General features: G+C 30.4%; 2 protein-coding genes across 7 annotated transcripts in view; one reads left to right on the forward strand and one right to left on the reverse strand.

Annotated features, from left to right (window-relative positions):
* Kek5 (leucine-rich repeat, immunoglobulin-like domain-containing kekkon 5 protein) overlaps window positions 1–26,739 on the reverse strand; it is a 269,622-nt gene that overhangs the window by 192,688 nt on the left and 50,195 nt on the right. For 2 of the 4 annotated variants that reach the window (XR_014438650.1, XM_083097911.1), the window contains exon 2: window positions 10,262–10,354. The exons of 1 other annotated variant lie outside the window; for it this stretch is intronic. The gene's annotated coding sequence lies outside the window, so the exon portion shown is untranslated. The remainder of the gene's footprint in view (window positions 1–10,261; window positions 10,355–26,739) is intronic. One more of the 4 variants, XM_083097912.1, reaches the window with a different exon arrangement.
* On the forward strand, window positions 1,824–9,169 carry LOC145970877 (uncharacterized). 3 transcript variants are annotated; one of them, XM_083097917.1, is made up of 14 exons: window positions 1,996–2,071; window positions 2,435–2,516; window positions 3,154–6,108; window positions 6,192–6,310; window positions 6,417–6,590; window positions 6,669–6,838; window positions 6,933–7,023; window positions 7,098–7,283; window positions 7,365–7,538; window positions 7,615–7,753; window positions 7,829–7,901; window positions 7,984–8,088; window positions 8,186–8,526; window positions 8,810–9,154. In XM_083097917.1, the coding sequence occupies exons 3-11, from the start codon at window positions 6,051–6,053 to the stop codon at window positions 7,834–7,836; spliced, it is 1,119 nt and encodes a 372-aa protein (XP_082954043.1). In that variant the 5' UTR covers window positions 1,996–2,071; window positions 2,435–2,516; window positions 3,154–6,050; the 3' UTR covers window positions 7,837–7,901; window positions 7,984–8,088; window positions 8,186–8,526; window positions 8,810–9,154. The 3 variants fall into 3 exon arrangements, with proteins under 3 accessions (XP_082954044.1, XP_082954042.1, XP_082954043.1); XM_083097916.1 differs by lacking the exon at window positions 3,154–6,108 and having other exon boundaries at window positions 1,932–2,071; XM_083097918.1 differs by lacking the exons at window positions 3,154–6,108; window positions 6,417–6,590 and having other exon boundaries at window positions 1,824–2,071; window positions 8,810–9,169.

Raw genomic sequence — 26,739 nt, forward strand, 5'->3', positions numbered from 1 at the left:
GGGCGAGCCCGGGGACTCGTTCCATCGGTCTCCCTCGTCTCGTCTCGCGCGCGTGCGAGGGTATACGGCAATCCCAAAATATTCCGGAGTGGTGATATTTTCTGGACATACGCGACCGACAACCGGTCGCGCTTGTACACGCGTCCGGACAATTTATACCGGCAGCCTTTTGAATTCAGTAAACGGCCAACCGGGCGCGGAATTTTAAACAATTTGCCGTGTGACAGCTCCTACAAGGCCCGTGAAATCCGCGCGGATTTTTGTATCGCGAGGACGAATAGAAAAGGATAAATAGTTAAACATATATTTCAAGATATGTGTGTATTCATTCATGCGCATCAGTGATAATATCTTGCCACACGTGCAAAATAAATATGACACGCGTATAAAATAAACATTCGTCATTATATTCTCGTCTGAAGTTTAAAGTTCTAAGTTTAAGTAATCGGAAACTCTGATATGATTAATGTCTATTATGTTTAACGAAAATGTCTAATTGACAATTATCGTGAATTCGTCATGATATCGTTAATATCTTTGCGAAATTGTCTTTATGAAATCTTATCCTATCCAATTCAACCTCAATAACGAATTATTGGAAAACGAATTAACCGCTATTATAAATAAAGGAATCACTTAAAAGTAATTTTTATATTTGAATTATTATTTCCTCACGTAATATGTGATATATAGCAGCCAAATCAAATAAATTGAATTTTCTCAGAATTTGTCAGATGTAATTAAATATACAAAAATAACAACGGATTAATATAATCGCCGCCCATATCAAAGAGGTGAACGCTAAATGCATAAAGATCTCATTACATTAATTAGCAAATCCAAGACGGATATCCCACAGAATTGCCAAAGGAATTTCTACTCGAAACAATCGGCACTTTCGCTAGCGCGCGATCAATCGATCCGTTTTGAATGCATCAAACACGAGCGCGATTCGAATCCGTTCAGGCGCGCATTGTTACGAATGCAACAGTCGCAATATGCATTCTTTCGAACGGCGCTCTGGAGGGCGCAAAACTGAAAATAAGCGTGAGAATCCGACGTGCGTGCGTTTTTCACAGTACCGCGTGCATTCGACGAGATGTCATCTCGAGAACAAAATCCGGTTAAATTTGATATATCGAAGCGCAGCCAAATATACGCGCGTACAGATAAATCTTTAGTTCGTACCAATAAAAACTAATATAGTATATTATATTAGCGCACACAGTTGTATAGCTTACAATTTTTATTTATTATTGATTAAAATACAGAGAGAAATTTCCCGATACATGTAATAGCTTTAAACGTGTGCTTGGTCAGCCGTAGTGATTTAACCCGTTTGATTTGTATCGAAAATGTATCTCATCTTATCTCATATATCATAACGTGAACATTTCGAACACGGCGCAAGACCAGCATCTAACCATCATATGTGCCAATATCCGTAGTGGAATAGCGATAAGAGTGCTGAATCAAATATATGGTGCAACCGATATCCTGAGTCTTATCGCGAACGACTCATTGATTTATCATGCGTCGAGTACTTGCTCCATACGATAATAACCGATAACGAGCCGTAAGGTAAATTTCTAGGTAACGGATCGATGATATTAGCTTTCATTTCTGTTGGCACTTCACAATTTTCATGTGTTACCGCGTTTAATGAGTCGTCAGTCGCGTACTCTCTAAATTTCTTAGAGTGAAAATGCACTCGAAAAATTGAGTGACAGGTCGAGTCACTCTAGTTAGAGTGATTTTTCACTCATAGGAGTGAATTCTTCTCACTTTTTGTTGTAGAGTGAAAAATTCACTCTGTAAAGTAGAGAAAATATGTATACTCTATTTTGTAGAGTGAATATTTTCACTCTATGTAGTATAGAGTGAAAATTTTTATTCGTCAAGAGTGAGTGACGCGCATGTGAACCGCGCATGGCGCGCATGAGTCCGCCATGCGCGCCATTAGCAATACTGTCGTATTGTCTCGCGACGTTACCACGTGTGCTATTACGTTCCTTAGATTACAATTTCTTAGATTACAATTTTCACAGAAATGCCAACGTATCTTCCTGAGGTAAGTGTCTATAAGAATTTATGTAGTTAATTTATCGATATGTATAAATTATATAAGTTCAACGTATAGCATGTCATAAAGAATGATTAGTTTATAGGTTAGTTATAGGTTAATTAGATTGTATTTCTTACTAAACTAAGTTATGTACAAGAAAATGATATATAAATCGAGATCTCACAGCATGTGCTTCGCCGTACATGTAGTTTTGTTACATTCGGCTTGTATATCGATAAACAAATAGCTATAATGAAAAATAATCTAATGACTTGTAGCTTGCTAAATCGACAAATACATACCACGCGCTGTGAGATCTCGATTATAATCGTTTATTAAAATAATAATAAATAAATTATCCTTTGTTAGGAGACTCTAAACAGTACGGAACAATTGAAACACTTTCTCATACAGAATGGAATTTCGGAAGACGCCGTCAACATCTTAAAAGGTAAGATTTGATTCAATTTGTAAAAAAAGACAACATTTACACACATACCATTAATTCTTAAAGCATTAAAAAGTACATTAAAAAAATAAAAGTTTTCTGTATACTAAAAATATATTTTGGAAATTAAATTATATAAGGAAAAAATTTATTCTTCGAGCAATATTTACAGAGTCCAGTCTTATAATATATAATATTGTGTAAATTATTTTAGCTTTTAATGTCATTTTATTATCATAGTAATTTAAAATAGTTCCACTTGAAAAACACACGGATTTTAATATGATGTAACTATAAATATATATTATAATATTTAATGACAATTTCATCGGTTCAATATTAAATTTAATAAATAAATAAATATTTTTGGAAATTATAATAAATATATATTGCTCACATCCACACAAAGAGATTAGAATATGATTCGTCAGAATAATTTATAATTAATATATTTATTATACACACAATTACATACTAACGTTATACTAACGTTATATAGTTCTGACGAATTATATTCTAATCTCTTTGTGTAGATGTGAGCTATATATATTTATTAAATTAAATATTGAAACACAGCTACAGCTACAATTTTTCAGTTTGATTTGTATTTTCTCATGTACTATTTTTATATGTATTACAGATACCCGAGAATAGATTAAAGTTAAAAAGTGATTAGTTTTTGTGTACATTTACATATCTTTATTTCTGTTTGTTTTACTTTTAAATTTAATAAAAAATTTAATTTCAATTTAATAAAAAATTTTACAAGATAACTTTAAATATTATAAAAAATGACTTTATTTAAATGTTTCAAATGTAAAATGTTATTACCTACAGTTAGACAATATTCTTTGCATTTCCGTCGTCATCATGCTATAATGGTTAGCAGATCTTATTCATCAGGGTTTTATTGCAAACAAGATACTTGTGATAAACATTTTTTAAGATTCGATTCTTTAATTCGCCATATTAAAAAATGGCATGTCTCTGATGAGATATGCGATTCAGATATCCATTCAATGAATTCTGATAATTATAATATTTCCGAAAAAATCGAAATACATTCAAAAGAAGAAATACATGAATTTTGTGAAAATAAAGACAATATTAATTTTCAAGACAGTATTAATTTTCAAGAGTCAAAAGAATTTGATATTTCTAAGAGTGCACAAAAATTTATAGCAAACTTGAGAATGTTATCCAATTTCACTGGTACGGCTATAACTGCTATAACTAATGCAACACAGTGTTTAGTTTCAGATGTTACAGATTTTATTCGCGAGGAAATGCATAATTTTTGTAAAAAACAGAATATAAACATAGAGTCTCCTGATGTTCAGGAATTATTAAATAAATTAAATTTTGATAATTTATTTGAAAAAATGGATACCTTACAAGCTCAAATAAAAGCAGTCAAGAATATTTATCATTATATAGATTCAGTCGAAATACCTCTTGGATTCAGACTGCAGCAATATTTTGATAGAAAAGAACAAATGTGGAGACAAAAAAAAATTTATGAAACTTTTCAGTATGTCCCAATTATAGAAACATTGAAATTAATAATGTCTCACTCGTCAATGCGGAATTATGTTTGTGTTGAACAAAACAGTTCAGATAATTTACTTGTAACTTTTAGAGATGGAATAAGTTATAAACAACATCCATTTTTTCAACGTTATCCAGATGCATTAAGGATTCAACTATATTATGATGATGTAGTTGTTAATAATCCATTGGGCTCTAAAGTTCATCCTCACAAAATTGGAGCTTTTTATTTTGTAATTCAAAATTTGCCTCAATATATTAACTCTTCTTTAGGAGGAATTCATATTCTTAGTTTGTGTCATACTGCTGACATACAAAAATATGGCATGAAAGCTATATTTAAACCATTTTTGCTGGATCTAAGTAAACTTGAAAGTGACAATGGTGTAAATGTTATATATGTATAATGGGACACATTTTATATTAAGAGCAAGTATTGCTGCAGTTTGTGCTGATGGATTGGCCGCTCATCAGTTATTGGGATTTTTAAGTCCATCTGCTAAATATTTTTGTAGACTCTGCATGATCAATAGAGATGATTTCAAGAATAATAGAAATTTAAAAGTTGTTTCTTTACGTACAAAACAACTACATAACAAACAATTAAAAGAAATAAATACTCAACGAACATTAAAAGAAATTGAACATTCTAAAACAAAGTCTGGTATTTTAGAAGATAGTGCATTACATTCTTCTCGCTTTTTTCATTGTACAAATAATTTAGTCTTTGATCCTATGCACGATATTTTAGAAGGTATCGCACCAATGGAATTAAAATTGGTTTTACATCATTATAATACCTGTGGCGATTATAATTTTAACATAGATTTGTTTAACAACAGAATAAATTTATTTCAATATGGTTTACCAGAAAATAAAAATAAACCTTCCGCAAATTTTTCTTCGGCTTCTATTAGATATCAAAGAGATTACAAACTTTCACAAACTGCTGTACAAACATGGTGTTTATTAAAAGTTTTTCCTTTTTTGGTTTCAGACTTAATACCTGAAAATGATAAATATCTATCGTTAATTTTAATATTGAATAGAATAAACGAAATAGTATTCGCTCCAAAATTAAGACACTCTATTTTACCATATTTATCAGAATTAATCGAAGAACACAATTGTTTATTCCGAGAATTATTTCCAGCTATAAGTCCAATTAATAAGCATCATCATTTAACTCACTACCCTCAGTGTATATCTTTTTCTGGTCCTTTACGTTGGTTAAATTGTTTACGATTTGAAGCGAAACATAATGTTTTAAAAAAATATGGATCTATTGTATGTAATTTTAAAAATATTACAAAAACCTTAAGTAATTATTGTCAGTTATCTCAGTGCGCAGTTTGGGGTACTAATGAAGAACCAAGAATCAAATTAAAATATGTTAACGGATCAAAAGTTTATGTTGAAAATACTTATTGCTGGCAGCAATTATATCACATGAAATATCAGAGTAAAGACAAAATTATTAAAGTTGATAAAGCAGAGGTTTACAGTATAGAATATCGAAAAGGTTTGTTTGTTGCTCTTGACAGTGGAGTACAAAAAAATAGTGAAATTACATTTGGTTGTATTCAAGAATTAATAATACTAAAAGACAATGAACTGTGGTTATGGTGTGAAGAATGGCAGTATCTTGGTTATAATGAATCATTAAATGCTTATCTTGTGCATCCTAAGTTAGATTCATTTAGATTTATAAACACTGATGAGTTATGTGATCTAAAACCATTTGCATTATGGACTGATTTTAAGACTAATTTATCTTACATTGTTCTTCATCATATATTATTATAAAAATACTTTATAACTATATCTTGTATATAATCATTGTATATAATCACAAATTTTTTATTTTTTATTCATATATTTATGTATATTAAAATTTTAATTCGTCCATCTAAATATCTTGTACATATATACATTTGCTTTTTATTTAATCTACACACTGTAAAAGCTTAATATAAAATTATATTATAAATGATATGGGAGATATCAAAATACAAAGATATGGACATCATAAAGACATCAGAATATAGTTAGTACATGTCCGTTGTATTTATTATTACAAAATTTCTAACTTTTTAAATACATTTCTTTAAGTTAAATTCTATATTTTAGATGAAGGAGTTGACGGTTACGCCTTCATGGAATTAACTGAAATTGACTTGAAAGAACTTAAAATTAAGATTGGCCCAAGGAAAAGAATATTAAATTTAATTAATGCTTGCCATAATGTGGTAAGAGCAAAGATTATTCTTATATACCTTACACACACACACACACACACACACACACACACACACACATTTAGTACAAGTTATTAATCATACATATGAATGAAAGTCTTCACAGGAAATTTTACTTGATGAAGTAAATTTAGTGCAATTAAATACGCAGAACCAAATATTTAACAATGAAAACGTACAAAATAAAGAAAATATTTTATCTACAACAGAAAATTCGTCTAGTCCAAAATGCCAAAAAGCATTAGTTCCTTTTGAAAATAAAAGCAAGGAGGTAAAAAATTGATATTAAAAATATAAACATTTAATATTTTTATTTAATATTTCTATGACATATAATTGTTGTTTATAGATACATCGAGATTTTGATATTAGATCCTGGATTAAAGAAAACGAAAAAGAATCTAAAAGAAATCCATCACTTATCAATATTTTAGATTCAGGTATTATTCACCCTACTAATAGACAAGAACTTATAAGAATTTGTTGTGCGGGTTTAATACAACTTAACAATAACAATTTGTAAGTAATAATATTTTGTTATTGATTTATAGTATAAACAATATTTACGTAATATTATATATAGATATGATTATATTTATTTTTCTTGTTAAAGATATCCATCACACGAATTAAAAATCGAATTAGCGAGGCAAATTATTACACAGTTTCCGAAACTTCGATCAACTCTTTCTGAAAACGGCTACGTAAGAAGACTTTTTATATATTTTAAAATTGAAATATACATAAACCTATTTTTTCTATTTTATGTTGGTTTTAGGAACATTTTTATGATAATAAAACAAATCAGGGTTTTATAGAGTATCGTTTAAAAACCATGAGAAAACATTTAAGTCCATCTAAAAAAAGAAAAGCTATTTCTAAAGAATTAAAAATAAAAAAATCAAGAATATTAAAAGATATAAAACAAGAAAAATATTTGGAAGAAGATATATTTACATTAAAGGTAAATATTATTTGATAATATAATTATATACAATTAGGATAATGAAATAGTGTGTTAGATCAATAATTATCACTATCATAGGTTGCTGAGCTTGCTTTAAAAATGCCGAATGAAACAAATAAAGATGATATATTTCGACTGAGCGATGAAACGAGATGTAATCGCCAAAAACAAATAAAAGAATCTGATCAAGAACTAACATTGAGTGACATTTTAAAAATGTACCCACGTTTTAAGTATTATAAAGGCGAATTGGTTGGAAACAGTTTTATTTATCTTTTTTAAGTCTTTAATATATAAATGTTGTCCTTATTATTAATGTTTTTTATAGATTCACAGAGAATTTCTAGCTGAATTTCCAGATAATGATAAGTTTTTGGCACAATTTACTACTTTCTACGTGCCGAGAATTTTACAATATTGTTCCCTGAACGCACCATATTTACTACTACATGTTAATGATATTGAAGGTAATAAAATAAATCAGATAATCTACAAGATTTCTCTGAGTATATATCTTAATAATCATTACTTTATTTTTACAGATAAATGAAAGCTTTAATTTTATTACCGCATTTATTGCCGTCTCCTAATTATACCAAAAGTAAAAAGAAAAATGTAAATAATATATAAATATGTATAATTATTTATTCTAATAAAAAATATATTTTAATATAAAGTTTTTATACATATATTTTAGGACACAGAGATAACATCAATGAAGAAGAAAAGACACTCAGTGGAATATTCAACTTTATGCTCAAGATTAACAATCCCACATAAAAATTTACTCATATTTAAAAATGTATGTATCTCTCTTCTAATTAAAAGCATCATTTTACTCAGCATTTTTATTCAATAAACATGGATAAATATTAATTAATTAATATTTATACTTTTAGGCACAAGATGATTTATTTTTAAATGAATGCTCGCAAAATAATAAAAATAAAAATGTGCAACCTTATTTAATATGTAGTAAGACTAGTGAGGAAAGAAAAGGAATATATTATATTAAGGCAGATGATCATTTAATCGAAATTGGAAGCAATGGCTTGCAAGCTTTTGATATTTTATTGAAACTGCATTATTGTTTTGATGTACATTTTTCTGCAGATTTGATTAATTTTTATAATTTTATCACTGGTTGCATACTACAGTTAATACAACCCAAAGCATGTTGTGTAGCATTTGATGTTACTCTCAAAAATTTATCTACAAACAAAAGCATTCATTTACATGAGTAAGTATATACATATAATATATATAGAGAGATAAATATATTAGAGATTTTCGGTTATTTTAATTTACTTAATACTAACAAAAAATGTATATGCGTTCAATTAAAGTATGTGCTATTGTTATCCATTAATTTGTGCCACTTCAGCTTTTTTCTCTTTAGCGTTTGTAAAATTATTCACTTTAATTTTAAAATAAATTTATAAGAAATGTGATAAATTTTTGCAAGCCTCTATATACGAGTTAAATATTTTATTTGAGAAATAATAAATTAATTATTTTTTCAGATCATCCGATTATGATGATGAAGAAATTTAAAATATACTTAAATTTTTAACTCCCATGTGATTAAATTTCATATAATTTTTATTTTCATGTAAGAAATTTAAAATATACTTAAATTTAACTCCCATGTGATTAGATTTCATATAATTTTTATTTTTATGTAAGAAATCTATATTTTGTGATTCAGATTTATTTTATATAATTTTTATTTTCATATAAGAAATCTATATTTTGTGATTCAGATTTATATTTAATATATATTTAATAACTAAAATATATTTAGTATAATAACTATAATAGAATATTTCGATACTATGATAATATACTAACAATACTCATAATTTTATATGTTAATATATATAATCTTATACATAATTGATAATATAAATATTTGTTCTCTTATAACTTGTGTTATTTTTAACCTATTTCTTATGGTATACTTGCCTTTTAACATAAAAATATTATTTTAGTTCCAGCTTCTGATTTCTTGTCGCAGTTATTTTGATTATCAATGTTAGAAGCAAGAAAATAGATACTTCAAATTACGAAATATATTGAAAGATAATGTTCATAAAATGATGCTTGCGATCAGAGAGATTGGTATAGTATATTTCGAAAACTTTTGCTTTAATAATGAATAGCCATAAAATTAATATGACATCTAGTTTATTTTTTTAAATGTCATTTTGTCATGTTAAATTTACAATTTTATTTATTTTTTATAGCAAAAAAGTTTTCGTAAGATTGTAAACATGTTTCTTTTTGCGTGTAACGTTAAATACATTTATATGACTGTGACAAGAAAAAAGGAGACTTAATCGGCTTTTACACAGATAGCATGCTACGTGCGATGTGCAGCTTCTATTAGTTCAAATAAAAAGCAATGATTGCTTCTCATTTCAACTAATCGAAGCTTTACGTCATATACGTAACATGTTATCTTATTATTAGAAAACGGAAAGAAGAATGAAAGACGGCTAGAATCTCACTTCCTAAGAGTGAATCTGTTCACTCGTAATTGAGTGAAAAATAACTTGACGAAAGTGATGATTCCACTCTCGATCGAGTGAATTATTCACTTCGAACCGAGTGACACATTCACTTTAGGTTCAGAGTTAAACAGTTCACTTTTGTGAAAAGTGAATGTTCACTAATTACGAGTGGCAGTATTTTCACTATCACTTGGAGTGAATATTCACTCGTTTGGAGTTAGATTTCACTCTAAGAAATTTAGAGAGTATAATTACACGCCTCGTCATTATATAATACGCGTATATCGCATTAATAATTAAGAAATTTTAATCAAAAATATGTGTCGCAAGTACTCGCTCGCACAGAAGTATAATGCAGGCAAGCTTCAGCTCGGAAGTTAATTTAATTTCAGAGAGTATTTTGTGTGTGTGTATGTGTGTGTGTGTGTTGTAAACATATATATATGTATAAAATATATTTACCAGAGATGAAGAAACACGGGGATGATTAATATTACCAAGCTATTATAATCGGTTGCATACCACAAATAGTGCTATTCCCTTTATAGAAAGCATCTGAAACAAAAAGATATAATCGTAAATGAATATATTGTTAATTGTATAAAACGAGATATGAATATACGTATACGGATGGATAACATTTTTAGTATCAACGTATTGGATTTTTACGACATCTAATATAGTTAAGAAAATACTTGAACGACGCTTTGCGATTCTACCTCTGGGTACGATCGATCGAATACGTGACTCGGTCACGAAACACACGCGAAACATATATTCGCTTTAAATTATGAGAGGCAAATTCATTACAAAATTATTTTGTGTAGCTTCTATGCCGTAATTGAATTGCAAAGAGCACAAAAATTTCCATAATATCCATTAGCCACAATTAACAAAACAAATTATAAATGTAAATCTAAACATGCGCGCAAATATCTTTATAGACTTTTAAGTGACAAAATCGAATGTTGCACGCAATAGTGAATGTAAGATATAATCATGTTATATTTTATAATTAAATAATGGAACAGCCTATACACAACAGCTAATTAGCACTTAAAAGCGAGATGGATTAAAATATGTTTGTAAATATCGTACATGTCAGTATTGTTATGATAAAATTATATCTGCGTTGATCTCTGAAACAAATTAACGACGGCAAACAAATTAAATCCAACTGCTAATTGTTTTTATTTTTAAAGCTATATAAATAATAACACTATTATCGATAACGCTAAATTGAGAGATCCGAACAATAATCTCGTAATATTAATTTTTTCAAAAAAAAACCATGTAAAAAAATCTTACAAAGAAAATACGAATTGCATATAGCAAAAAATAGATTGTTAAAATAAATATGCACATATTTTACGAAACAGTTTTGTCAAAAAAATGCAACTGAAATAACACGATTCTATGTTATGTAAGCGAATCAATTTTCGAATATTATGCAATCTTTTTCTCTAGCAATTTTGTCGTGTTTATCTTTCTATGATTATAATTGACTTAAAAAGGAGGTCAAAGTTTACCAAGTTCAAGTATAAAAGAGGCTATAAAGTAAAAAGCAATAAAGGACTTAGAAAAGAATATTGTATCGAATCAGAAAGTCATGAACTCTATTAACTTGTATAAATGTACAACGAAAAAGAATATTTTTAAGCCAAGTTAGTTTTTAAATGACTATCAAAGAAAGTTTATGAGATTTGCTAACTCTTCATTTAAATTCATATCCGTATTTAATTTACATTTGTGATCCGTGTATGCATATATATGTATGTGTGATGAGTTTTTAAGATTTTACTTTACACTTTCTTTCTGTTCTTTCACTTTTAATATCATTGTAATAATTTCAGTCTCATATTTGATTATCGGCTGTTTTTATATATATATATATAGCATATTCTTGAAAAAAATTCCTTATTACACTAAAAACACTATATATATATTATGTATATTCTCTGTCATTTATGATAATAATAATTTCATTACATGTGTTGTCTTAATAGCTAACATAAATTGTATAATAATTTTCTTACAATAAGAATAAATAAATTTTTTTCTTATATCCATCAAAAATGTTCCAAAAATGGATCGAAACATATGGTATTATATTTTTTACATTTTTTGATTATTAATAACGTATTACGTCCCATTTATCGCGCTGGCTCTTAATTTTTATTATTTGTTCTATGATATATTATTTACATACATATAATATACATATATTTTTATATACATATTTTATATACATATTTAATATCTAAAAATCATAACAAGTATAAAATTTTATATTTTCATTTTATTTTTCGAAAATTTAAATCATATTCTGACATGAAGAATATAATTTTACGAACTTTACGCGTTTTGATATTAATATTTTTAAATAGTGCATTATCTCTCAATAATATTTTACTTTATAAAATAAAAACACAAAAATAGAATTAAAATCAAATCAAATACTTTGTTATAAACATAATGTATATAAAAATATTTCAGAAACATTGAGTCTAAAATAAAATATGAAAAGATTAAACCATAGAATTTTGTCGATAGAATTTTTGTAATAACTCAAATCTTTTTTAACAGCTTATTAAAATTTTTTTATTAATTTTTAAAATTGTTCTTTTTGCTTATTATAAATTTTATTTTATTTATTCTTATTGTAAGAGAATTATTATACAATTTATGTTAGCTATTAAGACAACATTATTCTCCTACTCTTAGATAAAAATGAGAGAAAATACACAATAGATACAAATAAATTTTTTTTAGATAATCCCCCTATATTTAATTATAAGATGCAGTAAAATCAAAGGTGAATTTTAAAGAGTTCGAAACGTATTCAGCAAAAAGAAAACAAATGATTTCGATTGAAAATAAATATTGTTGAAATTTTCTTCAGCGTACGAACGGAGTATGAATCTCTATATACATATATCGAGAGAAAGCTACTCATAAATCTGCGCGATGGTTATGGCGAAGCGTGACTCGCGGCATAAGGGAGGGAAAGTAGAGGTTACAGATTGCGAAGTTGAGGGCGGATCTCGGTGGCGACCGACGACGCAGACGACGGCTACGGCGAGCGGGATAAAGAATTCGAAATTCGATTCGACGATCGTGTAAGTTTCTATGCGAACGAGCACGGTGAGACGGCACAGCTCGGATTCACTTCCACATACGTGAAGCAGGGAAGCAGGTTCTAGGAAGCAGCGTTTCGGGGCACCGCGAAACTTATTGAAAGTTCCTGCCCGGCGTAAAGTCGGTTCCCAGGCTGGCTGGCCTGGATACATGCTAGCGAAATCCCCCATTTTTCTATAACTGAAACAGAACTGAGAACAGTCCTTTCGTTTTCTCCCAAAAACGACCGTAAGATTCAAAATACATATACATTGCTAATAAGTTTGCGAATCCATAAGTATTTGTGTCTGTGAAGCTGGCACGACAATCTACGAATTATAAAAAAATACTAAGAGTTCTGATAGCACTTTTCATAGTTCTATAGTTCCTGATAAAAATTAAAAAGAGTTCCGCATTCCTTATATTAAAAAATCGAAATCGAAAAAATGTCGTGCTAACTTCGCGAATCTAGCACGACACTCTTTCCTCTAAAGTACCAAAACGCGTTGAATATTATTATTTTTAGCAAGAGTTCCCGATAGTTCTGTTCAAGTTCAGCCTATATATGCAATTTCAGATCGATATTTCAAAAATTAATAATTTTTAAACAATTTTTAAGATTCTCGCCCAGCATGACATTCTCCCTCTAAAGTACTAAACCGCGTTGAAAATTATTATTTCTAATAACTGTTCTCGATAGTTCTGCTATAGTTCAGCCTATATAGGCAAATTTCAGATCGATATTTCAATAATTAATAATTTTTTACGAATTTTTAATGTCCTCGACCAGCACGACACTTAGTAAAAATGTGTCGTGCTGATGATTTTCCGTAGTTTTAACGGCAGTTCTGGACAGTTCTATATAAGTTCTATCTTTTAGAAACATTTTTACGCAGAGTTCCGACCGATTACTATTTTTTAAATAATTTTTTACAATAACCCAGCACGACACTCCCTCTAAAGTACTGAGACACGTTGAATATTATTATTTTTAGCAAGAGTTCCCGATAGTTCTGCTATAGTTCAACCTATATATGCAGTTTTAGGCCGATATTTCAATAATTAATAATTTTTAACGAATTTTTAATGTCCTCGACCAGCACGACACTTAGTAAAAATGTGTCGTGCTGATGATTTTTCGTAGTTTTAACGGCAGTTCTGGACAGTTCTATATAAGTTCTATCTTTTAGAAACGTTTTTACGCAGAGTTCCGACCGTTTAATATTTTTTAAACAATTTTTTATTATTATCCAGCACGACACTCTCCCTCTAAAGTACTGAGACGCGTTGAATATTATTATTTTTAGCAAGAGTTCCCGATAGTTCTGCTATAGTTCAGCCTATATATGCAATTTCTGACCGATATTTCAATAATTAATAATTTTTTACGAATTTTTAATGTCCTCGACCAGCACGACATTTAGTAAAAATGTGTCGTGCTGATGATTTTCCGTAGTTCTAACGGCAGTTCTGGACAGTTCTATATAAATTCTATCTTTTAGAAACGTTTTTACGCAGAGTTCCGACCGTTTAATATTTTTTAAACAATTTTTTATTATTATCCAGCACGACACTCTCCCTCTAAAGTACTGAGACGCGTTGAATATTATTATTTTTAGCAAGAGTTCCCGATAGTTCTGCTATAGTTCAGCCTATATATGCAATTTCTGACCGATATTTCAATAATTAATAATGTTTCAACAATTTTTAAGATTCTCGCCCAGCACGACATTCTCCCTCTAAAGTATTAAACCGCGTTGAAAATTATTATTTCTAATAACAGTTCTCGATAGTTCTGCTATAGTTCAACCTATATATGCAGTTTTAGGTCGATATTCCAAAACTTAATAATTTTTTATGAATTTTTAATGTTCTTAACCAGCACGACACTTAGTGAAAATGTGTCGTGCTGATGATTTTCCGTAGTTTTAACGGCAGTTATCGACAGTTCTATATAAGTTCTATCTTTTAGAAACATTTTTACGCAGAGTTCCGGCCGATTACTATTTCTTAAATAATTTTTTACAATAACCCAGCACGACACTCTCCCTCTAAAGTACTGAGACACGTTGAATATTATTATTTTTAGCAAGAGTTCCCGATAGTTCTGCTATAGTTCAGCCTATATATGCAGTTTTAGGTCGATATTCCAAAAATTAATAATTTTTTATGAATTTTTAATGTTCTTGACCAGCACGAAACTTAGTAAAAATGTGTCGTGCTGATGATTTTCTGTAATTTTAACGGCAGTTCTCGACAGTTCTATAAAAGTTCTATCCTTTAGAAACATTTATACGTAGAGATCCGACCGTTTATTATTTCATAAATAATTTTTTACAATTATATTATTAATTGTTGGAATATCGACCTAAAATTGCATATATAGGCTGAATTATAGCAGAATTATCGAGAACTCTTGCTAAAAATAATCATGTTCAACGCATTTTAATACTTTAGAGGCAGAGTGTCGTGCTGGGTTATTGTAAAAAATTATTTAAAAAATAGTAATCGGTCGGACTCCGTGTAAAAATGTTTCTAAAAGGTAGAACTTATATAGAACTATCCAGAACTGCCGTTAAAACTACGGAAAATCATCAGCACGACACATTTTTACTAAGTGTCGTGCTGGTCAAGAACATTAAAAATTCATAAAAAATTATTAATTTTTGGAATATCGACCTAAAACTGCATATATAGGTTGAACTATAGTAGAACTATCGAGAACTGTTATTAGGAATAATAATTTTCAACGCGGTTTAGTACTTTAGAGGGAGAATGCCGTGCTGGGCGAGAATCTTAAAAATTGCTTAAAAATTATTACTTTTTGAAATATCGACCTAAAATTGCATATATAGGCTGAACTATAGCAGAACTATCGAGAACTGTTGTCAAAAATAATTATTTTCAACGCGTTTCAGTACTTTAGAGGGAGAGTGTCGTGCTGGGTTATTGTAAAAAATTATTTTAAAAAATAGTAATCTGTCGGAACTCTGCGTAAAAATGTTTCTAAAAGAGAACTTATGTAGAACTGTCCAGAACTGCCGTTAAAACTACGGAAAATCATCAGCACGACACATTTTCACTAAGTGTCGTGCTGGTTAAGAACATTAAAAGTTCATAAAAAATTATTAATTTTTGGAATATTGACCTAAAACTGCATATATAGGCTGAACTTCAACAAAACTGTCGGGAACTCTTGATAAAAATAATAATATTCAACGTGTCTTAGTACTTTAGAGGGAGAGTGTCGTGCTGGGTTATTGTAAAAAATTATTTAAAAAATAGTAATCGGCCGGAACTCTGCGTAAAAATGTTTCTAAAAGATAGAACTTATATAGAACTGTCGATAACTGCCGTTAAAACTACGGAAAATCATCAGCACGACACATTTTTACTAAGTGTCGTGCTGGTCAAGAACATTAAAAATTCATAAAAATTATTAATTTTTGAAATATCGACCTAAAACTGCATATATAGGCTGAACTATAGCAGAACTATCGGGAACTCTTGCTAAAAATAATAATATTCAACGCGTTTCAGTACTTTAGAGGGAGAGTGTCGTGCTAGGTTATTGTAAAAAATTATTTAAAAAATAGTAATCGGTCGGAACTCTGCGTAAAAATGTTTCTAAAAGATAGAACTTATATAGAACTGTCCAGAACTGCCGTTAAAACTACGGAAAATCATCAGCACGACACATTTTTACTAAGTGTCGTGCTGGTCAAGAACATTAAAAATTCATAAAAAATTATTAATTTTTGGAATATCGACCTAAAACTGCATATATAGGCTGAACTATAGCAGAACTATCGGGAACTCTTGCTAAAAATAATAATATTCAACGTGTCTCAGTACTTTAGAGGGAGTGTCGTGCTGGGTTATTGTAAAAAATTATTTAAAAAATAGTAATCGGTCGGAACTCTGCGTAAAAATGTTTCTAAAAGATAGAACTTATATAGAACTGTCCAGAACTGCCGTTAAAACTACGGAAAATCATCAGCACGACACATTTTTACTAAGTGTCGTGCTGGTCGAGGACATTAAAAATTCGTAAAAAATTATTAATTATTGAAATATCTATCAGAAATTGCATATATAGGCTGAACTATAGCAGAACTATCGGGAACTCTTGCTAAAAATAATAATATTCAACGCGTCTTAGTACTTTAGAGGGAGAGTGTCGTGCTGGATAATAATAAAAAATTGTTTAAAAAATATTAAACGGTCGGAACTCTGCGTAAAAACGTTTTCAAAGAATAGAACTTTTATAGAACTGTCGAGAACTATCGTTAAAACTACGAAAAATCATCAGCACGACACATTTTTACTAAGTGTCGTGCTGGTCGAGGACATTAAAAATTCGTAAAAAATTATTAATTATTGAAATATCGGTCTGAAATTTGCCTATATAGGCTGAACTATAGCAGAACTATCGAGAACTGTTATTAGAAATAATAATTTTCAACGCGGTTTAGTACTTTAGAGGGAGAATGTCATGCTGGGCGAGAATCTTAAAAATTGTTTAAAAATTATTAATTTTTGAAATATCGATCTGAAATTGCATATATAGGCTGAACTTGAACAGAACTATCGGGAACTCTTGCTAAAAATAATAATATTCAACGCGTTTTGGTACTTTAGAGGAAAGAGTGTCGTGCTAGATTCGCGAAGTTAGCACGACATTTTTTCGATTTCGATTTTTTAATATAAGGAATGCGGAACTCTTTTTAATTTTTATCAGGAACTATAGAACTATGAAAAGTGCTATCAGAACTCTTAGTATTTTTTTATAATTCGTAGATTGTCGTGCCAGCTTCACAGACACTAAGTATTTTTGGTATTTAAATATCGATCACCTTAAGATTCTAATATTGAATTTTTCATTATACCAATTTCAACTAATGATCTAAAGTAAATACAGGATTATATATTCCTGTATTCTATTATTGATTTTGCTTGTTCATAAATTGTTAGAGTAATTATCCTTGGTTCTCTCATAATATATTTTGTAATGATCAAAGAAATAAATGAGTTAGATTACTTCTAAAATATGTAGATCGTTAACTAATGATATAATTTGTTAAATCTTTTTTTTTCTATATTAATTTTAGATCTTTATTTAACAATAATTCATAAAAATGATGCAATTTTTAAAAATTAAATTAAATATTTATATATATGTTATATCGTTATATATTTGATTAAAAAACTGCAGAAAAATAATTAAAATCTTCATACCATTTAATACCTCTAAAAGTTTTATATCTATTAAAATTTTTACTAGAGAAAAATTTTTTCTTCTCGAAGAAAAAATTGATCAAAGGAATTATAATGAAATATGATGCTAGCGCTCGTAAGATATTTATCCCATTCGTTACATTTTCCAGTGCTCACGTCTTAAAAGCCCTCAGGAGCTATCGATTTTGCGATTTAGGCAAAATTCATTCGGTCCCAACGACGCTCCGTATATTTGCGCGATCGGGCATGCGCCATATAAATAAGGTCAGATCGATAAGCCACGCGAGGAGAGAAAACGAGAAAGAATGAAAAGCGCACGAGATGCGCGATCGGACGGCGGAAGTAGATGCCGGCATTTCCTCTCTACAGTTCCTTTGCGCGTACCGTTGGTGCGCCGTCCGGGCTGACAAGAAAATCTCCGGTATCGTGGTTTTATTCCAGCCAGACGTTAACGCGCGTACGAAATCCGCGTAACGTAAGGGTGTCCTGACGTCGGGGGAGGGGGATAATCCTCGACGGGAAATAATTTATCCTAGCAAAATCTGGTCGAAAAAGAAAGATAAAGAGAGAGAGAGAGCTAAGGAGGAGAAGCTGAAGATAGGTACATACCGGCAGGCCATTCCGGCAGGAAGGGCAAGCGGACAAGTTTATATGAATGAGACCGCGAGTATTGGTAATCCTGAAGATTGAGTTTGCAGTGAAGTTTCTAAGTTGTTCCTCGATTCGGTGATTTTTTTTTCCATCGACGTGAGCGCCGGAATGGAATTAACGGATCGAGGGGCACGGTCGGAAATAAGCGCGTCGCTGAAAGTTCGATCTTTGACGATCGGAGAATGCGATACGCGATCTTAATCGAGCGCGAACTCGCCGAGAAGTTCTATCGCAGAAGCTTCGTTCTCTCGGATCCCGGTTCTCCAGTATCGGTTCTTTTTCCCGCAACCAATATATCCGAGCTCCGTATACCGAGAGAGCAAAGTTGCTTCTGCGAGTATATAATTTGCCTTTATTGTGTTTAATTTATTTTGTCTGATTGAAACCAAATATTCCAATATTTAAATACGCACACAGGATATCCATCTGCAATGTAGGAATAGGTTTTATCGCGGATCTGATTGCATCGTTATCGAATATTGCACTATTTATTTTACTATTAAACGATATTTAACGTACTGTAAATATTTTTTTTCGGTATTTCTAGATTATTTCTTATTTACAGATAAAGATGCATATCAAAATTAATTTTTACTTTACTGTAGGAAGATGTAATTATTTTCATTCTTATTTTTCTTTTGTCACATGTATCAAATTTGTTGCATTAAATCTAATATTTTGATTTAAAAGTTAAAATTTATATTGTAAACAATACATGTTTTCATGTGCTATGTTTCGTGTAAGAATTAATGTATTAAAGAAAAAATTGTGCGACGCGATATCTCAGATTTTTTAATAGTTTTGCCAATCGTAAATAAAATATAAAAAAACGCAATATTATTTTAAAAAGAAACTCAAATAATAATATAAAGAATATGATGTTTTTTCGTCTCACATAACGCGTCATGAATTTCAAACACATGAAATCAATTTTCTATCGTTTAATGGACACGTATTATATTTTAGAACTAATACAGTGATAGTAACAGTCACTATATAAAAAAAGACAGGGAACGATGCAAACTCAATTAACTTTACACAAAACATTCACAGCAAGTTCTTTTTTTTTCATCTATAACGTTCGCGTACCAATTGTACAAATGGGCCGACCAGAGGCTGTGCTTCATTCTCAACTTTCGATTCTATAGTGAAAATTTTTGTTGGCCATAAAACTTACTACATAGCCGACAATATATATGTGCAAATTTTTCCTAAATATAAAATAGAAATACAAGAGACCAACAGTGCGGTACAAGCCAGCGAATCGATTCGATTTGCCTTCGCGACTTTATGAAAAGTTACACTTCCGATAAGATCCAGTTTGGGTAGAAAAAAGTTATTCATCTTGCGGAACGTTTAATTAAATCAGAAAACGATTTAGCCGCATTCGGTAGTCTTTCCGATAATCAACGATATCACCTTACGTCGTTATTTACCGTAAAAAGTCTCAACGGGATTTATTACAGTTCGTTGATTAAAAGCTTTTGAAAACGATACAATACTCAGGATCTCCACGTCCTTGTTTGAACACTTCGTCCCAGTTCGATTTCAAAAGCGCACATCGGGAATATATTTTGCGTCATATAAAATTAACCGTTTCCGACACAATATATTCGATTGAAATCACATATATATGTGATAGTTGATCAAATTTCAGCGAAAAACATTTTAATGGTGAGTTTTCCCGACGGTTTCGAAATTGATTTTTTCTTAGTAACAATTTAATGGAAATTTATAACAGTTACGCTCTTTTGATTTTCCGGTATTTAAAATTTCGCTGAAAATTCACTTTAAACTAATTGAAAAAACAAATGATTTATATATTGTACATATGTGTAGTTATTAATTTTTCTTCCTGATATTTAATATATACACATACACTAGGGGGAGTTCTTTCATTTTAATTCTTTCAAAAAAAACCTTTTAAACAAAAAATTATTTTTAATTAAACTTTTTTTTGTAATTAAATAATAATAACAAAAACATGTGAGCATATTTTCTGAAAGTCTGAAAAGTTATTTGTCTCATCGTAACAGGATCGAACACATTTTTAGGTTGAGGCCAACAAGTAAGAACAAGTTTTATCGCTTTGAAACTTAATTAAAGTCAAAAGTAGTAATCCTCGCCGATATTCGACTAGAGATAAATTAAACGTCACCTAATTCAAGCAGAATTCTTTTCATTGCATCTTAAATTGCGAAACTTTTCGGTAATGGAATTTGATGCAAACACTTTTATAAATTATACTCTATAAATGATTTCTAAATATTCACATATGTATATATTCTCATATGACTTCAATTTTTTTAAATAAAAAATTTTTAAATCTATTTTTTAAAATAGATTTTAAATAGAAAATTTGACATCATAATAAAATAGAATGTAAATTTCCATAGAAAATTCCCATTCAGATTATACGGTATATTTTTGAATGGCATAGTTAATAAAAATACGTCGCTCTCTCAAGCATTTTTAGTACAATAGTTTGCAAGCCGATCAATATGCACACAAATATATATGTGACTCGCTTAATTTGAAAGTCTTACATACACATACACACATAACACACATTTTGTTATTACATTAATTCTCACAGATTTCTTCAAAATATCTGAGAAAGTAGAGCAATATTGTGTGAAAAGTATTGCAAATTGATAGTTCGTAATCATAATTATAGAATTAGAAAATTAATTAATATACATAGTTTTTTATGCAAAAACAAAATTCTTCGAACCGCAGAGCAAGATTGATTGAATTTTACAATTTATGCCTGACTTTTTTTAAAAATAGAAATGTTATAAATATATTGCTCTCTCATTTTCATAGTATCCATTTTTAAAAAAAAAAGTAAAGATGAAATATACTGAAAAAAGTACTGTATGTAATATATAATCTCAACTTTTGCTCTCAAGGAATACCAATTTAAAAAAAAATATCTTCTTATATGGTCGAATAATCTTATATCTAATTTACTTTGCTCAAAATTCATATTAACTTAAAAAACGTGTGTTATTTCGTATAAGAAGAGAGAGCATAATGTTTGAATGTTTTTATTTTCCAACTCGCGCAACTTACTTTGATCTACGATGTGGAAGTAAGGGCTCGACTGGCGAACTACACGCTCATGGACTTATTGAAAGATACCAGGATATACACTCCTAAACATATGCGGAATGTGATAACTTAGAGCAGAAAAGCACCTTTGAACGAAAGATAGAGAATTTTCTTTCCACTTTCAAGTCAACTACACGAAAAATAATTTATAAGCAGTACTATATTATGTAATAAAAATTTATAATTTATTTTCTTATTTTTCTTATCTCTACTCTCTATATTCTTCTTATCTCTACTTTTCTCGATTTAATGATATATTTATTTTTCAAGGTGTAAATATAAATGTAAATAATAAATATTTTAATTATTAATTTTCTAATATAGTTTTACTTTTTAGTGGACATAGAAAAACATTATATTTTATAATTTTTATATTTTATATTTTATAATTTATATTTTATAATTTTTTTAATGCTTATATTATTTATTCTATTTTAAAATTTGCATGTTATGTGCGAAAACTGTTTCAGCATAAAATAAATCGATTTCACCTAATAGGTGTAATAATTACGAAAGAGAAAATTTTTCTTCATTCATATCAACACATGAATATTTTAATTAGGGAAAAGAATTCTTATCGAGGAAAAATTCTCGAGAGACAGAAAGAGGACGGACCTAACAATATCACATCTCTTCGTCGACTGTCTAGCGAGAATAAATGTGTTTCTAGCTTCGTTCGTTTATCCACATCTCTAACTCTGACATCCAAGCCGGACGCGAAACATCAATGGATACCTGTCATACACACGATTGCAGATTCAATAAGCCGCTTCGGTGAGGAAGAAGCGACGTATCTATCGACATACGTTGAAAATGACATGACACCGCTGGTCATGAGGAGAAACTGTATTATGTAACGAGTAATCTCGGCGTGAAATATTAAAAAATATTGAAAAGCGTTAATGGAATGCTATTTATAATTTTACGTATGTATTGCTTTTATACCATTACAAGTGCGACATACAGTGGGAAAGGCATTTGAAAGACAAATAATGGACAAATGACTTTTGTGACGAGAATATTGAAATATTCATATATAAAAAAAATATATAAAAAAAGATGATTTACTCTTTATAGTTTTAAATAAAATTTAATGGTCTGTTAACGACGACGTTTTACTGTCGAAGTTTATATTATATTATATTCAACTAATCAATACATTAACTTGCGAATAAAAATATCATCAGTTAAAAGAATGTATTGATGTTAATGTATATGTTACTGATCTTTCGTATAGTTAAATCGCAATCCACGAATAAAATTCAGGCATTTGGCGCGTAATTAACGCAGTTGCGCCATTTACAGCGAGATCGCTACGAGATAACTACGATTCGGAACGAACGAGAGTATTCGGTGCTGTTTACACCATATTTCGCGGTCATTCATGGTCTCGCACGGTGAGTGTATTTTGGCACGCTTTCAAAGAATAGCACATAATCAGCGGTATTTTCGCGCTTCTGTCTGCTGCATTAGACGGTAACTACTTGACAGATCATTCGTCATGTGGGATAGGATCGAGAAATTCTCTCTTTCCCCTTTTTCCGTCTCTCTCTCTTCTAAGAGTCCTCCACTCGTTGTGTAAACGTCACCGACAATTGGCATCGTCTTCTTGTCAGCGTCCTTGTCGGTGTCCTCTTCTAACTGCACTATTCGCACGTAAAGGAATGCACAACCAGATTCCAGCGATCCCGTACGTTTCTGCTCATTAAGGTAGCGCGACCAATTTAATACCGTCAGTGGCCTCCCACAAGCTGCTCTCGCTATTTTTGGCTACAACGAGCCCCGTCGTCGAAACGCGACCTGACGACAGCTGAATCATGATGCGCAAGTTCATGCATTTCATCATTTTCCTTGAGAAATCTTCAGAGAAAATCTTTATTTCCTTCAAAAACAGCCCGCTCGTTGCTACAAGAGAATTATTTTAAGGATGGATAGATTACATCCCTCGACACAAGTTTTCCGTGCATACGCTACGTTGCATTTCTTTGAAATCCTTTATGTGTAGTACAAGCGGAAGAGTAGAGCTTAAGGGATCGGTGTCCGCTCTGTAACTTTGTTCGCAACGAAACGAGAAGTTACAAGGGCTGGCTCTCAAGCGATTGGCTCGAAGCTTTCTCGCGTCGCGAACACCTGGCCGAAGGAAACGACTGTCACGGAAAGAGCGCCGAGTTTGAAAATAATTTACAGATGGAGAAGGTCGGATTAAGGTAAATAAACAAGATTGCTTTAAAGTTTTCATGTTGGAGAAAAAGATTGGCTTTGTAATGATCGCGATGTAACGCAAAATCAGCTAGATAATAGTATATCGGTTCCTATGAATATAGGTAGGTCGGAAAGATCATAAGTCCGGCGAAGAATTAAGCCCGGGGAGCATTACGGGCGCGGGCCAGGCGGACTCCTAGTGAGAAATTGCGGGCGAGATAATATTGGAAGTATAAAGCTTCCCCAATGGTTTCCCGCATCGCGAGCCGACGCTTTTTGCCAGCGGTAGCGATTCTTTATCGCGAGACAAGTATCATGGCGATACTTTATATCGTGCAAAACCGGCGTTATCCGAGATTTATCGTTATTAAAAACGCCGCAGATGTCGAACACTTCACAATATGCAGGTATTATTATTCAACCAGCTACTTTCGTGAATTAAATCTATTAATATTAATAGTTATTCCTTTAATTTTTCATCGGAGTTTAGTACTCTTTTTTAGAACACATAATTTAAATGATTTAAAGAGGGAGATTAACGAATATTATTCCGGACTAATTGTAAGTTTAAATAACACTTCTTAATTTTCTGACTTAATGATTGCGCGAGCGTTCAAAACTTGTTAAATGTTTTAAGAGAAAACAACTTGGAGAAAATAATTTTCTTCTTCCTATTAATAAACGTGTTTTCCTCCTGTAGAAAGGGTTGAGAAAATGAAGTATTACCTCTTTGAAATACATGAGATGTGTATATTGCCAGACGGCATGGACGTAATCTGATGTGAAAAAGACTCGCCCCGCGTATAAAGCGAGCGTAAAGCCGGTAACAGCTGGACACAAGTAGAATCAGAAAATCAATATCATGGTTTTGTGGATTATCGTGCAAATTTTAATAACGTAGTAAAAGATATCTAGTTCCTGCGTTTTTATTATCATCTTGATAAAATTGAATCTCTCAATTATACGAATAATTCTTTTTATATACATTTTTATATTAAAATAAAATTAAAAATTTTGAATTTTTTAGATATATTATTAAATATCACACATATATATAATTATAAAAATTATGTCGTCACGGATGATACATTTAACATGTAGATTGTATCTGAAAAATTCCGACTCTGTGATTTTTAGCCATTCGAGTACATATAGTTGTATATATATAATAATCAATACATTTGGACGATAGATTGTCCGTTAAATTTAGGAGTTTAGGATCTCTACAATGATATACTTTCAGGTCTTCCCATAATTGCTGCTAAAAAGTCGCCTTTGCTGTTTGATGTACTTTCTCTGATCGCTCCCTAAGCTCCCGTGTAAAACGTCCATTCTTCGATACCACGCGCTAACCATATAAAGAATGATTGCACCGAGGCTTTTCTCTTCTTTCTGCTTTCAACGATCAAGTCGGCTACTAAATGGCAACAACCTCTCGAGCATGAAACTGCTCAAGTTTTCGCGCTATTGTCTCCTGTTAAGGATTAACGTCGATATACGAACGTTCTTTGCCAAATAACGACTGTATTTTAATCCTAAAACACAAATCTATTTGATATACATATACAGGGTGACCCATTTTAACTTAGGCAGCCAAATAACTCGAAAAATAAGCAAGATAGAGAAAAATGTTTTAGACAAAAGTTGTATGGTTTCGAGGGGGCCATAAGATGGTATCATTGGTTTGACCTTGAAGAGTCATTTGAAGGTCACGTGAAGGTCACTTCAATTTTTTTAAATGGAACATCCTATATATTTTTGTACATTCTTGTAGCTTATTTCGAGAGCTTTCCAAAACACTATAATTAAGTACCTTTCCGTTAAGTACTTTTTGAGTTATGATGCTTGAAATAATTTCTTAATTTTACATAAACCGTAAAATATCTTGTAAAATATTCATTTTTCGATTATCTTACCTTAATACTTTTATGTACAAAATAATGAGAGGAATCAATTGGTGTAAAGAAAACACATAGTTGTTTTTAAGAAAAAATATGGAATTGTTAATTGCAAATTACATATTTTTTCTTCGAAACAACTATGTGTTTTCTTTACACCAATTGATTCCTCTCATTATTTTGTACATAAAAGTATTAAGGTAAGATAATCGAAAAATGAATATTTTACAAGATATTTTACGGTTTATGTAAAATTAAGAAATTATTTCAAGCCTCATAACTCAAAAAGTACTTAACGAAAATGTACTTAATTATAGTGTTTTGGAAAGCTCTCGAGATGAGCTACAAGAATGTACAAAAATATATAGGATGTTCCATTTAAAAAAATTGAAGTGACCTTCACGTGACCTTCAAATGACTCTTCAAGGTCAAACCAATGATACCATCTTATGGCCCCCTCGAAACCATACAACTTTTGTCTAAAACATTTTTCTCTATCTTGCTTATTTTTCGAGTTATTTGGCTGCCTAAGTTAAAATGGGTCACCCTGTATATTTATTTAAAAATTCTTCGAGCGAAAGCGCATGATAAATAGAAAATTATAATGAAATAAAAGATTACCGTTAATAAACATCAAATGAATAAAATACTATTGTATTTATTAAATCTCTTCAATACTGAACATATATCAAAGCTGCGATAAATTCATTATAAAATTAC

The sequence above is a fragment of the Camponotus vicinus genome, unplaced genomic scaffold, assembly GCF_025532165.1.
Source record: "Camponotus vicinus isolate PSW18456_S1 unplaced genomic scaffold, iyCamVici1.0 SCAF_4, whole genome shotgun sequence".
In the NCBI taxonomy this organism is placed as follows: Eukaryota; Metazoa; Arthropoda; class Insecta; order Hymenoptera; family Formicidae; genus Camponotus; species Camponotus vicinus.